This window comes from Hyperoodon ampullatus (assembly GCF_949752795.1).
Source record: "Hyperoodon ampullatus genome assembly, chromosome: 2".
In the NCBI taxonomy this organism is placed as follows: Eukaryota; Metazoa; Chordata; class Mammalia; order Artiodactyla; family Ziphiidae; genus Hyperoodon; species Hyperoodon ampullatus.
This window is the reverse complement of record NC_136915.1, coordinates 142,870,912-142,886,110: the sequence shown is the minus strand read 5'-3', so window position 1 is coordinate 142,886,110 and position 15,199 is coordinate 142,870,912. Positions and strand designations below refer to the sequence as shown.

At 38.7% G+C, this 15,199-nt stretch overlaps 1 protein-coding gene across 8 annotated transcripts in view; it reads left to right on the top strand.

The window, feature by feature from the left end:
• Positions 1-1,072: 1,072 nt before the first annotated feature.
• The window catches only part of RCOR3 (REST corepressor 3), a gene marked incomplete at both ends in the record, with an annotated part of 48,399 nt that continues 34,272 nt past the window's right edge, over positions 1,073-15,199 (top strand). For 6 of the 8 annotated variants that reach the window (XM_079697053.1, XM_079697052.1, XM_079697051.1 and 3 more), the window contains 5 exons: positions 1,073-1,241; positions 1,640-1,696; positions 10,197-10,274; positions 12,891-12,943; positions 14,593-14,754. In XM_079697053.1, the coding sequence (XP_079553179.1) occupies positions 1,073-1,241; positions 1,640-1,696; positions 10,197-10,274; positions 12,891-12,943; positions 14,593-14,754 (519 nt within the window). The remainder of the gene's footprint in view (positions 1,242-1,639; positions 1,697-10,196; positions 10,275-12,890; positions 12,944-14,592; positions 14,755-15,199) is intronic. The other 2 variants (XM_079697050.1, XM_079697054.1) reach the window with 1 other exon arrangement.

Genomic DNA, 15,199 nt, shown 5'->3' with positions numbered 1-15,199 from the left:
ATTTCACAACCGACAGCACCCACTCCCCTAATGAAATAGCAAAGACAAAAAAAAAAAAAAAAAAAAAAAGTAAGAGAAGGAAAACGGAGGAGAAAGGTTACCAAAAAAACCCAACAAAAACAACCACCTTTAGCAATATACAGCTGTATTGCTCGGCACTGGAAACTCATCTCGGAAGCCTCTGTCTCTCCAGGGAATCAGGCCCCAGTTCTGAGGATCAGAAACAAAACTGCAGCGTCTGGATTGTTGGGATCGAGCCTACTTCTCCGGCCACCTGGGCCTCGCGACCCGAAGACCGCCCTGTTACTCCGCCCGACTCCACCGCGGGCAAGCCCACGACCCTAGCTGGACGCTGTTGGAGAAGCCCTGAAACTGGGCAGCCTGTCCTCCGCAGCATCTCAAGAGGGCCGCGCTCCCGCCGAGGCCTGCCCTGACATCGCGCCGCGTAACCCCCCCAGAAAAAATGGGGGCCGCTCCCATAACTCAAGCGCCTAGGGTCTCACCCGGGCCTTTCTCAGGCCGGCCGCGTTCCTTCCGCCCAGAGAGGGCAAAGAGTCCGGATGCCTCGCGTGCGCCTCCGCCCGCGCTCCGGAGCGCCCCCTAGAAAGGAAGCCCGAGAGGCGGCCGCGCCTCTGCGGCGATTTTATTAGCGCTCGGTTGGGGTTGCCCGGTTTGTCGGCGAGCGGGGGTTCCCCTCCCCTCCCCCTCTTCCCCGGCGCCCCTCCTGCCCTCCCCCGCCCGGCGGCCGGAACCTCCCTGCGGGGCGGAGTGATACCGGCGGCGCCATAGAGCTCGGCGCGGCCGAGAGGGGCGCCGGGGACTGCGCGGGGCGGCCGGCGGGTGGAGGAGGAGGGGAGAGAGGCGGGGCCGGGGCGGGTTGTTGTGAGGCGACTGCGCTACTGCCGGACCGGGGCGGTTATGGCGGCTCCATATTAACACCCTCCTCCTCCTCCGCCGCCACCGCCGTCTCCTCCTCCTTCTCCTTTCCCTCCCGCCCGCGCTCGTAAGCCATCTCCCCCTTCACCCTGACGCCTACCTCTTCTCCTCACCTTTCCCCCTCCCCTCTTCTACCATGCCCGGCATGATGGAGAAAGGGCCCGAGTTACTGGGGAAGAACCGATCGGCCAGCGGCAGCGCCAAGAGCCCGGCGGGCGGCGGTGGCAGCGGCGCCTCGTCCACCAACGGCGGGCTGCACTTCTCGGAGCCCGAGAGCGGCTGCAGCAGCGACGACGAGCACGGTGGTAGCCTCGAACTCCTCCCAGCCAGCCCGCCTGCCCCCCTCCCTCCTCCCCTCCCCCAGCCCCCTCCCCTCGCCGCGCTCCCGCCCTCTCTCCCCTCGGAGCCCGGGCGCTGCGGTAGCCTCGAACTCCCGGTGCAGTGCAGCAGCACCCGCCGCGACCCCCGTCCCTCCGCCCTCGCCCAATCCTCCGCCCTCGCCCCCCCCCCCCCCAGCTCCCCGCCCCCATCCGCTGCCATCTCCCGGAGTGCCCGGAGTTAATATCTTCCCATCCACCCGCCGCTTCTTTCCTCCCTTCAGCAATTTTCATATTTTATTAAGTGTCTCTTCCTTTTTCTTTTTTCTTTCTTTTTTCTCCCCCCACGCCTTTTTCTTTTTTTCTTTTTTGACCTTGCTTTGCAGATGTTGGGATGAGAGTCGGAGCTGAATACCAAGCTCGGATCCCTGAATTTGATCCAGGTAGATCTGTTTGCTTAAGCAAAATCCTGTCTCCCCTTTTCTGGGATTGGTTTAGGGTGGAAGGGGTAGAGGGCGGGCGGGTGGGGTTGGGGTCCGGGTGTGCGGTTGGGAGGAGATGCGGGGCTGGGATGGGCAGGCATCTTTGGCGGGGAGGCTGTCACGCTTGGCAGGGCTGTGACACAGGGCGTGTGGGCAGATGTGTCCATTGCAAGGTTAACATGGTTCCTTTGGAGGCCACTTGCCCGCTGGTGGCATCACCTTTCTACCGCTTGAGCCCGGGTTGAACGGAGGAAGACGGCCCCTCGGCGGATTCGGGGGTCGGAGGCCGGGGGTGGAGCGGCTGCGGGGCCGAGAGCTGGAGGAGAGGGTGTGCGGGCTGTGTGTGGAAGAACCATGCAAATGTCAGTTGCCACACCACCGGCCCCCGGGAGCGGAGGCCCGCGCTCTGCCAGGGCGGCGATCCTCGGGCTGCTGTCACCGGCCGAAGCCGAGGGCGAGCCCTGCCCGACCCGCGCACACACGGGATTTTCTTTTTTCTTTCTTTTTGGCTAGGTGGTGTAGCTTTGGTGGCGACAGCTTTGCGGAGTGTAGGAGCCGCGGAGCGAATGGGATTGGGGGAAGAGGGTGGGGAGAAGCCAGAGGCACACCTCGCTCCAGAGCCAGCCCTGGGAAGTCAGACCACAGGACAGTGACTGCAGCTGCCAAGGAGACATTTTCTCCCCTAGCAGCCAGGTTCCAGCGTCCTCTGCCAACCCAGCTTGCGGGCTCCCTGTCTACTTTTCTCCAAACAGGCTCTCTGGCGGTCACGGGATTTCAGCCTGGACGGGGATTGGGCGAGAGTTTCGCATATGGAGGCGCCCTTGTTGGAGCCTCTCGGAGTGGAAGCGTGTTTCCTTCTCCCCCCAGCCTACCACAGACCCTCTTCAGTTCAGGCTTTGGGCAGACTTTGAAGGGGCTTCCCCACCCCCCCGCTTCTTGTACTTAGTTTTTGCCCATTGCCCGCGTATAGTAATGTGTCTCTGTCAGACTCTTGAATTCTATATTAGAGATTAATAGGGCTTACTTGTATTTCTTGGGGGGGAAATAGCATGTTTATTTGATTATAGGGTCTCGGTGGGTATTTTCATTCCTCTCCTGCCCATTACTGCAATGCAAAGTGATATTTACCAAACATTTAAACATTTTTAGGGTTTAGACAGCTTTTCTTGTCCCAAGGGAGAGGGTAAAATAATGTGTGTTAAAAGGATTCTCAGTGCAGGCTATTTTTCAACAGGTAAAAACAATGATACCAGAGTGCTCACTAGATCAGAGTTGCCTTCTAAATGACATGGCTTTGATACATTTTATTCAAAAGCTATCTGTGTGTGCTGGAGGGCTTCAAATAATTTGAAACATTGTGAAACTAATTTTCTTTATTAATGTAGCTAGTAGTGAATGGCACTTTCACATTACAGTGCTGCCTCGGGTTTTAACTTGACATTTGGAAAGTGCTTGCTCTGGCTTAAGACAGACTGAATTAATCACTCATCTCTTATTTTTGTGCCCTGAGCAAGTCACTGGCCCTCCCTAAACCTCAGTTTCTCTAGCTGTAAACTGGAAATAAAAATACTTCGAGGAATTCTTGCCAAGGTTGTGTGAGTGAATAAATGGCAGTTACTCAGTGAAGATTAAATTTCATAATTGTGAAGAATGGTTCTGCATACATTTATTCCTTTCTGATTTGGGGCTTTCATTGGTATCCTGCTTTTTCTGGAATAAACATTTCCAAATTAGAACTCAGCAGCGTAATAAGCATACCTATCTTTTTGCCCCATTAGATAGGTTTATATTTCATAGACAACTATACACAAGTTGATTAAGGATCTTGTATTTAAGACCCAGACTTCATGCTAGGCCAAATTTATGCATGCCATGGCCTGATCACTGTAGCAACTTTTGGAAAAAATTTCAAGCAAACAAATACTAGAACAAATTTCAAAGTTTGAAAAATAATTCATTGAAAGTACAGAATACTTTTTATGTGGTTTCACATGGCCACTATTTGTATTATGCAATTTACGTTATTATCATATTTTGTCTAAGTAGAATATTTGAGGGAAAAGTCACAAATATTACAATTTTTAAAGTTATATACTCAATTTACTCAGACTATAGTTGATACTTTTTATTAGAATAAGGACAAATATGATATTCTTTAATTTCATCTACAGGTATGCCTCAGAGATAATTGCAGGTTTGGTTCTAGACCATTGCAATAAAGCAAATGTCACAATAAAGCAAGTTACATGAATTATAGTTTTCCCAGTGCATATAAAAGTGTTCAATAGCATTAGGTCTAAAAATGCAATGTACACACCTTAATTAAAAAGTACTTTATTGCTAAAAAAATTCTAACCATTTACTGCAATAGTAACATCCAAGATTGCAGATCACCATAACAATGTAATAATAATGAAAAAGTTTGAAATATTGCAAGAATTACCAAAATGTGACACAGACATGAAATGAGCAAATGCTATTAGAAAAATGGTGCTGATAGACTTGATCGACATATCTGTGAAGCACAATAAGACGAGGTATGCCTGTATTCATTTTCTCCTTAATAATCTGCAGAATATTGAACCCAAGGACACAACTAAAACCAGTTATCATTTAAACTTAGGTGGGCTTTTCTATAGTTATAGGCAAATCTTGTCAAGCAAATGTAGATTATCAATTATTAGACACCTTTTACAAGGAAATTTTGAGCCTGCATGTCATTCAACATAGTACCACTGCTCTATCTTATTCTAAGTGTTGTGGTGGTGTGTGAAGTTTTTACTCCACGTCAATCAATATCATTGGGTGAGAACTTAACATATTTCTTTGGAAGAGATAAAGAGGAAAAGATGTTTATTAATTAATGATCGAAATTGAGAAATGGTCGGCTCCTCTCCTTTTCTCTTCTTCGTACTATTATCTTTAGTCTCATAAACCACTCAATCTATCTTCATGAAGATTGCCCACCCATAGCCATCCAAGTCATTTGGAAGAAAAATTCCTGAGGTATCAAGATGATGATTATCAAAATGTAGGAAAATTAAAAGAGGATTTTTTTGTGGAGGATATTTTTATTGGAGGAGATGATAGAAATTAAGCACAGAAAGAATGAATTATTAAAATGAGTATTGTAGAAAATATGAGAAGAACTGAGATTTAAATTGGAATTACTGAAGTTAGGAGATTAGGAACAGTTTATGTTAATTGATGAACCATTGCTAAGAATGCCGTTATAAAAATTTACTAAGCGGATTTTTGATTCTTTTTTAGGTGACTCTTCTCCTTTTGATTCTTTGCTAGGCCTTCCCCAACTTTTATTTAGTGCCTACTGACTATGCTCTTAACATCATGAGGAGCAGTTTTGTGTGGTGATTAAGAGTCTTACCTCTTATCATATGCGTTTTAGCCACTATGGTGCAGTGACCTTGGATGAACTGGGTACCTGATGTGTCCAAGCCTTAGTTTTCTCATTTGTAAAAGGGAGATACCACTAGCTATATGACAAGATGAAGTAAAACTATATGACAAGATTAAGTAAAAATTCATGTATATAAAGCAGTGGCATTCAAAATATTTTGCCTGCATACTTGTAGAAGAAATTTGAAAAAACAGATTCACATATTTTTAAGTTGACATCTATTATTTGTCACTGAGTTTATTAGTTGAAAAATGTAATCTCCAGTGTACTGAAAATGTTAACACTTTGAAATAAAATTGTTATATACTTATTTTAAATGCATCCAATTAAATGTAAATACGATAGTAATGTGGTAGTATCTATTTTATAAAATATATGAACAGGCTCCTAACATTGTTCCTTTTGTTTTTGAAATCATTTCCATGCATTTTCCTCACAGAATTTTATAATACATTTTTGTGCTTGAAAGTGCTTTATTGATCACCTATACAATTTCTCTACCATCATAGTATGTATTCTTGTGAACATAAGGTTCTAAGTGTTAAATTTCTTCTGGCTTGAGTTATTATAATTAATGTGTAATTAATTAAAACTGTAATAGTCATGGTGCCTTGAGTAAAAGAGAGCTTTGCTGATGTTCGTTTGGCATCATAGAGGTTTTTAAATTTTAGGCAGTGTACTTTTATAAGATTTGGGATGGGTGAAAGACCTGCCTTTTTTTTTTTTTTTAAAGTGAGGGAAGGGTGTTTGTGAAGAAGGAGGTCAGAAGTAGAATAAGTGTACAGCTTAGACTGCAGGTGAGTTCTCAGGCAGATTGTCTTGGGAAAGAAAACATAGGGAAGTTTGGAGTTCTGAAAATTGATTCCCAGAAAACATTCATGCTTGTGTACCGCTTGGAATGTCTTTGTTTACCTCAGTTTGAAATTGGTGAATTAAGTATATTTAAAAAAATATTTGGAGTGTCTTACTGATCTCAATATTCAAGTTCTTTTTTTTTTTTTTTTTTTTTTTTTTTTGCGGTACGCGGGCCTCTCACTGTTGTTGCCTCTCCCGTTGCGGAGCACAGGCTCTGGACACGCAGGCTCAGTGGCCATGGCTCACAGGCCCAGCTGCTCCGTGGCATGTGAGATCTTCCCGGACCGGGGCACGAACCCTTGTCCCCTGCATCAGCAGGCAGACTCTCAACCACTGCGCCACCAGGGAAGCCCTAAGTTCTTTATATAGAATATTTGTTCCATGATTTCCATCAAAATCCTTATTTGGAATGTCTTAAAGGAAATCTTAAATAGAAGATTTATATTTTTGTACTTACTTTGAAACTTGCTATTGTATAGAAATCCCAATCAAAATTATACTTTTGTTTTGTTGTTGGTTTTCCCCAAATTGGTCTCATAAATGTATTTTACCAACTGCAGTTAAGGAGATCTAAAAGTTTTCAGAAGGCTTGAACTTTTGTTTCATTTAATACTTGAAAAAACTGATTGCTCAATAATTTTATTTTCATAGCTGTTGAGCTACTATAGTCTTTTAAAATTGTGGTTGCTTGCTAAGTTTTGGTTTGTTTATTTTTGATCCATTCAGAAGATAGGCTACTTCTAAGGCCTTGGTTATTTTGTTGCTGAGTCAAATTGGATTCTCGGTATTATTTCTGAATATCAGACAGTTTTGAGGTATAATCTTAAACATTGTTATAGATAAAAGCAGAATAAAAATTGTGTTTTTATGTCCTTTAAATATTTTGGTTTACTTCAACTTTTATGATGGAAAGGGTAGAGCTCTACTGAATGCAAATCATCCTGAGGTAAATTGTTTTTAATAATGCAAGTTACTTTCTCCTATTCTTTTATAGGAGAGGAATCAGTAAAACAAAAAGTCATTTCAGCTATTCAGTTTCATTTTCAAAGGGTTGGTAAGAGAGGTCATCAGCCGTTTGAATTAGAGCCCCATGAGATTTTATACATTTATATTTTTATTTGATTGATAGGTAAGAAGAAGCCTTTCCAGAGTACAGAAAGAAGGGAACTTAAAGAACTGTCTTGAGTAAGCATATAGTAGTAATCATAAGTTTTAGGTAGTGCTTACCACATGCCAGGTACTTTACATATATGAATTCACTTATTTTTGAACAACTCTGTGAAGAAGGTGCTCTCATTATCCCTATTTTTAAAGATGGGTTAAACTGACGCACAGACAGATTAAGTAAATTTGCTCAAGGTGACAAAGCTAGGAAGTGGCAGAGCTGGGATGCAAACCTGGAGTCTGGCTCTATAAGTGGTTACACTCTTAACCATTATACTAAGATATCTCTCATTTCCTATAAACATCAGTCATCTTTTGGTCCTAGTGGGACACATATATGATTGAAAATGGTGGAGTCCGATTCAAGAGTAGTCAGGGAAAGAACATTGTGAAATGCCTAATGAGGCATTCTCTATACTCCAGACATATACACCCATATTAGAAGAGCTGTTTGTCCCCACAGTTTGGATGCCAGTTTCTGTCAGAAGATCGGGCCCTTAATTACAGTGCTAAGAATTTTTGGGGAAAGTTAACTGTTGTTCTTCATGGGCAAGAATACAAAAAAAAAAATAAATAAATAAAAGTTTATATCTGTTTAAGAAGAGATAATTAATGAAAATATTTTAATTCAGATTTTCTGTAATACAAGAATCAGGTGCAAGGAAGTATGTCTAAATATTAAGCATGTATGCTATCAAGACTTGAGACTTAATGGAAGCCTTTTCTTTGTTGCATTCCATGTTCTTTTAAGTAGTATTTAAATTATCTTATTGTCACAGTCCATAGTGAAAAAGAATCAGTCCCATATTAAAGGATTGAAGTTTAGGATACTCCCTAGAAATAGCAATAGATTTTATTAATTAAATAAATTTAATTAATTAATTAAATAAATTAATTAAATAAATAAAAAACTTAGATGTCTGTTTTATTTCCACTGAGTGGTTTAGCTATTTTGCTTTTGTGTTTTTATTTTATGTAATTAAAAATTAAATATATATCTTAATATTTTTTAAAGAAGTTTTTTAAAGACAGCTTAAAATTTATTTTTATTGAATATAAATTTTAGATAATGTACTTCTAACTTGCCTTTTCTTAAATTCTCAGCTCCTATTTTTATCCTCTTATTAAAGATAGTTATGACAAAATACAATATGTTTTGCTTTTAGGTTTATTTTGTAATTATGCTTTTTCTAATACTTTTATAGTATTCTCACAATTCTTTTTTCTCCATACCTAATTTTTCCTTATAGTAAAACATACATAACTTAACAATTTTAGCTTCATATTGCACTGTGTGTCATTCTCTAACTAAAATTTGTTTATTGAATATACAGTAGTGATGTGTTATGATTCTCCAAAAATAAAGAATGGCTGAATGACATTAAATTATTGCTTGATAGATAAAGTCTGTAGTTGGGAGTATAATAGTAGTTAATTTTACCCCTGGAAATGAATATTCTTTATTCTGAATATCTTATAACTTTATAAATGATTACAGTTTAACCTCAGAATTATATTAATGTTTTCTGTGAGTAATTTTGGAATTCTAGTCATTAGTTGCTGGTGGCTATCAACAGCTCATAGTTTTTTTTTTGTTTTTTTGTGGTTTTTTTTGCGATATGAGGGCCTCTCACTGTTGTGGCCCCTCCCACCGCGGAGCACAGGCTCCGGACGCGCAGGCCCCGCGGCCATGGCTCACGGGCCCAGCCGCTCCGCGGCATGTGGGACCCTCCCGAACCAGGGCACGAACCCGCGTCCCCTGCACCGGCAGGCGGACTCTCAACCACTGCGCCACCAGGGAAGCCCACCTCATAGTTTTAATTAACATGAATGAACCTAAGAATTAGGAAGAAGCCAGAAAAGGACCATCGAGTATTTAAAGACAGAACCTACTGGCATGGACTTGGCTCTGGGATAGCTGTGTCAGGCCTTTCGTTCATTCTGTCTATTCTTTTTTTATATATATATAAATTAATTAATTTATTTATTTATTTTTGGCTGTGTTGGGTCTTTGTTTCTGTGCGAGGGCTTTCTCTAGTTGCGGCGAGCGGGGGCCACTCTTCATCGCGGTGCGGTGCGCCGGCCTCTCACTATCGCGGCCTCTCTTGTTGCGGAGCACAGGCTCCAGACGCGCAGGCTCAGTTGTTGTGGCTCACGGGCCCAGTTGCTCTGCGGCATGTGGGATCTTCCCAGACCAGGGCTCGAACCCGTGTCCCCTGCATTGGCAGGCAGATTCTCAACCACTGCGCCACCAGGGAAGCTCCAGGAAGCCCCCGGGAAGCCCCCGGGAAGCCCCCTCTGTCTATTCTTAATTTACATGCAGTTTCAATAGAGCTTGATTTTTCTGACTTTTTAGATTATAACAGATTAGAAATAAATTAGAAACAGCAATAGTATGCTTCTAGATTAGAGGTAGACTCAGATTACATTAAGGAGAAATAGCATTATTTACTTTTCCATGGTTTGACTTTGTTTTCCTCTTACACAGAATACAAACTTTTATAAATATAAAAAGTAATAAATGAAATTAACTCTAAAAAGGAATAACTGGCAGACCCCTAGCAAGGAGAACAAGATTAAATAAAAACCATAAAAAGCAGATACAGGTATTTAAAAATTATAATAATCTTGGCCCATTTAGATATGGGCAAAACAATTAACTCATCACCTGAGGTATTCACTCTAGTTTTAAAGCCAGAGTTTGTAATGACTCCTAAGTAATGTATAGAAGGTTAAATCAGATTTACTACCCGTTAAGAAGTAGGGATATAAAATGTACTTAGTAAAGTCTTTCTTTTTAATTTAAAGAGGGTAAGCTTCAGTGTTTGAAATTTCGTTGGTATCTATAAATGGTATATTTACTATATTTAGTGTATATCTGTTTTCCTTCCTTTGTTTTCCTGTACTTTGTTTCTTTGTCCTCTTTTGCAGGTACTGTACTAAAATAGAAATAAAACTTACTTTGTTTATACTTATTTTGAATGTAAAGTTCATCATATTCAAAATAATTAATTTTTTCCCCAGGTGCTACAAAGTACACCGATAAAGACAATGGAGGAATGCTTGTATGGTCTCCATATCACAGTATCCCAGATGCCAAATGTAAGTTTTCTGAAATTGAATGTTTATGTCAATAGGGAATCTATCAACCAATTCAAAATGCAACTTATATTTGTTTTTGGGTCTCTTAGATTCTCATAAGAAATCAGTTTGTCTTTGTTTTGTTTTGTTTTTTTGATGGAGCTTGTTATGTTAGAATGTTTTTCCTTTTGAAAGATAGTGGGTTGATCATTACAATTTGTGTCAGGCCCAGGAAGACTGAAAAAACCTAGGATCTGATGGCATTGCTGCTTAAATCCTCAAGCAGGGGAGGGAGTTACTATGTAGACATCTGCACAGGCTATTCCTCAGTATATGAAGCTGTAAAGAAATGCCTTCAAACTTCCAAGAGCCCACTATCATTACCATTTTAAAGAGGAAAGGGGAAAGAACTGACTTCAGCAGCCATCAATCAGGTCATCTTTGTGCTCTCCATTTCTGGACGGAGACCTTCTGGATCATTGACCATGCACTTCTTGAATCATGGTGTGGCTTTAGACTTCAATGTGATGTAGCGGACCTGATCCTTTGCGGCACATCAGATATAGGAAACGTGCAGGTAACAAAACTAAGATCCCCACCCCTCCATTCAGTTATCATTTGATTTATTAAAACAAACAAACAAAAACCACTGAAGAGCTATTCTAGTGGCTGTAAAATAAGCTTGTCTTTTAAAAATATTTACTAAATCTTAAAGATGTCCCATGATGGTTTATTTAGTTTCATGAAAATTAATGATGTCCTATATATCATGTGCATAGTAAGTCTAGTCATACTTATTGATGCAGTAAGAGAACTAAAAATTGAAAACGGGGTGTTACTTTGCATACCTGATAATTCCTCCTATTTAAGAGCTTCAGAATACCAGCAAAAAGTCTAGCTGGTAACGTAGGAATTATATGCCCTTGAGGTATTCTTAACAGAAAACACAAAATTGTACATTTTGTGTGCTGAGAAACCTGAAAGAGACGATCAGGTTTTTTGGTTCAATCTTCATTATAGGCAGAGGTTTTCAGTCACAAACTGAGCATTAGGGTGTCATTGGCGTTTGCTGTTTTAGCACTGTTTTATACAATGGTGCATTTCTTAGCAAAATGGAAAACAAAATTCAGAAAGCCAACATGTGCTGGTAGTGGTGTGTCCATGTGGAATATCCAACTGAAGGTACAGGGCAGTGACTTTCATCCCTGGCTGTGCTTTGGAATCACTTAGGGGAACTTTAAAACAAATTCTGTTGATGTCTGGCCTCTACCTCAAACTGATTAAATCAGAAATCTTTGGGGTGGAGCCAGGACTTACTTTTTTAAAGCTCCCCTACTGATTCTAATGCATAGCCATGGTTGAGAACCACAGGGTGATTGGTATTGTTCAGCCTTCTATTTATAGGACTATAAGACATTTTTGTTAATCAGCATGTATTTAGACCTGTCATGTGTTTAAGTACTATGGGTTCTAAATAGAATATAATATTTGGATTTTCTTCATCAAAAGCTTCCAGTCTCAGGGAGATATAATAACATCCGTAAAAATAGTTAATCTTAACAGCATTATTGTTATAATAGCATATTTATATATTAAACTGTACTATTAATAACAGCAAACTCTTAGAAAGTACTTAAAATGGGCCAGATGCTGTTTCAAACACTTTACATATATTAGCTCATTTAATCCTAGGAGGAATAGTACTAAATATAGTACTATTTTTATCACTATCTATAGTGAGGAAACTAAGGTACAAAAAGGTCAAGTTAATTGCCTAAAGTCCAAAAACAAGTGACAGGGCTGGGAACCAAGTCCAGGTAGACCAGCTGTTCTGGGATCAGAATTCTCAACCACTTCTTCTCAAAAATGTGCTTAAAGAACTTATATATATATATATATAATATAGGATCAAGAAGGACTTCACGTAAAACCGAGTCCTGCTGAATGTGAAGTGGCAGATTTCTTAGCAATGAAGCCTTGAAATAGCCAGTATATATATCATCATAGAAACTGTGCTTATTTAAACAACTCTACTGGCTTGATTACAATAATTGAGGATGAAGAAAAATGGAATATTCAAACATCTTTTATATAGCTAGCAGGAAGAGCTGAAGAAAATTTTAGGGATACTGAAGTATATATAAATTGTTATTATGTATAGCTGGCAAAACTATAGATAAACCATCCTTTATACAATAATCAGAAACGGGAAGGTAAAAGCTTTGGGAAAACTCTAAACATGAGATGGGGTCTTAAATAATTGTCTCTTCAAATAAAGACTGCAATAGAAGTTACCTAATATTTTATACTGTAATTAGGCTTTATTGGCTAACCACAGACTGGTCTTTTTTTTAATAAAAATATAATTACAGTAATGTCAGTGAATTTAATAAGTAGATGCTGTATGGTCACAGAGATAACTCATACTAAGTAAAATTTTAAACCAAGTGAACTTCTGATCCTGGTCATAGAAGTGAAAGTCTTTTTTATAGTATTTCATGGAAAATGACTTTGGCTATTTTTTTACCCCTAGAGTGTAATTGTTTTTAAATTTTGCTTTGTTAAAAAAAAAAAAAGTCAACCTGGGCAAATGAAGTAAATGAGAATAATTAATTATATAACATTGTTTCATTACAGTGGATGAATATATTGCAATTGCAAAGGAGAAACATGGCTACAATGTGGAACAGGTATGTAGAGAAGCATTTTAATATTAAGGTTTGCCTCAGTATTTTTCAAATCCAAAGAACATCTCATGATAGTTTCTGTCTTAAGAAAGTGCATAAGTTCAACCAACTTTATAGATACTACAAAAGTCCTAGCAAAGTCTGACCTTTCATCATCAAGGATTTTGCTTTTATAAACATTATTTATCTCAAGGGCTTGAACATTTTTCTCTCGATACCTCTGTTTCTTATCTGTTTTGAGTTCTTAAAGTATCTGAAAGCCTTCAGGATTACTCTAGCAGATGCTCAAGAAAAAGGGAAAATTTTTTTAAGTAGAGGTAATTCTCTTTGACTTTTTAACCTAAAAGTCCTAAAAGTTAAACTTTTTATTTAAAGAAATACTTAAGATTTTCAGATTTTGAAGGAAATCGTTCACAAAGGGCTTTAAGAAAAATTAGAAAACTTTAAAAGGAGATATATATGGCATATGGTTCATTATCCCTAGTAATAAGGGAATGGAGAACATGGAAAAATAAAAGTGAATAGAAATTCTTAAATTTCATTTCGACTAAGTAAAAAATCAACCTTTATCAGAATTAATATAAAGTAAGTGAATTTTCTGTAACCTGGATTATTAAGAGCTAACTTTATAGTTAGTAACATGATTAAATAATAGAGAGTCATTTCAGTGAAACTGAGATGTTTATCTAAATGTAGTTAACTGTTCTGTGGATTTTGAAGACCTTGATTACGTATTTTGTTTTTAAGCCTCAGCTTGCTTTTTAATATTTGTTTGAGAAGGTTAATCCTTCAAAATGTGACTATACATATTTTCATTTTCATGTTCATTTTCAAGGAGTATTACCAAAGTACAGAAATTAAAAACTCACTATTTAGAAAGTTGCTGTATCTCTTCTTAAAAAATAAATCTTTATCCCCTAAATGATACTCTGTACCTTATAGTAAAGATAAAGACCTACCTACCGCTTACTTACGATAGAAGGGAAAGTTGTTGAATTGTTAGAAATTATCCATTTCAGACTTTCCTATGATTTGGTAATAAGGTCATTGAAGTTATTAATATGCCTCATAATAATTCTTTGTGTATGTTATGATAATAAAGAACATTAAAAAATATATGTGGTAAAATATTGTTAAAGTTGCAGTTGAGGTACTCTTACTTCTTAAAAGTATTTAGCCCATGATACACTTCTAACAGGTTAAAACATAAATATTTCTCTACTGAGTCTTGACTGAGCACTTCTAGTTTTGTGTTATAATTGATAGTTTCATTTAAGTATTGACTTACAGGTTATTTTTCCTTTTAGCATATTTTTCTCTACACATTGACAAATGAATAAATGTGAGTGAAAGTCTTGATATGAGCCTACAAACCTGCTTTAGTAATTATAGCCACTCTCCTCAGCTCACTTTTTCTAGATTCTACAGCAAATATGGTATGTAAGAACATTTACTGTTCTGAGGCCCTGATTAAAAGAAATAAATAAATGAGGTCTGCTACCTGGGCACCCCTGATTAAAAGCCCCAAACTGTGAGTGTATCTTCAGTTGAAGTCATAGGCTTAAGATTTTAACCTAATTTGTGTTTAACTCTCTTAAGTGTGATGGAACATAAGTCCATTAAAACCAAAGGGGAATGATTTCTCTTCAAAGGCACTTGGCATGTTGTTCTGGCATAAACATAACATTGAGAAGTCCCTTGCTGATCTCCCTAATTTCACTCCCTTTCCGGATGAGTGGACAGTGGAAGATAAAGTCCTATTTGAACAAGCCTTTAGTTTTCATGGGAAGAGCTTTCACAGGATTCAGCAAATGGTATGGTAATTTTGCTCTTACTGTGATTCATACCTGAGTGATAACCTTATTCTATTGTTAAACACTTCCTAATTATTAAATACAAAAAAGTTTTCCAATCTAATTTTAATTTTTAAAAATATTTTGAAATAAGTATATTTTACATTGTCTTATTTTCTACTATTCTAATGCATGATCATTATGTGCCATTTCATTGTAATAAATTAACATTTATTATGACTTAAGTATATGTTTAATAGAGTTATTAAATACGTTTGTCATTTCAGGAAAAAAATCACAATTTCATTTTTATTTTTAAATGTTTCATTTTTCTAACATTAGGATTTTATTTTCAAATTTATATTCCTTTGGATATGAAAACCAATTTTTAGAAATTCTGTATTATTTCAACATTGTTCAGGTGCTGTTGCTTTTTTTTTATTTAAAGAAAAGCTATTTCTAGTTG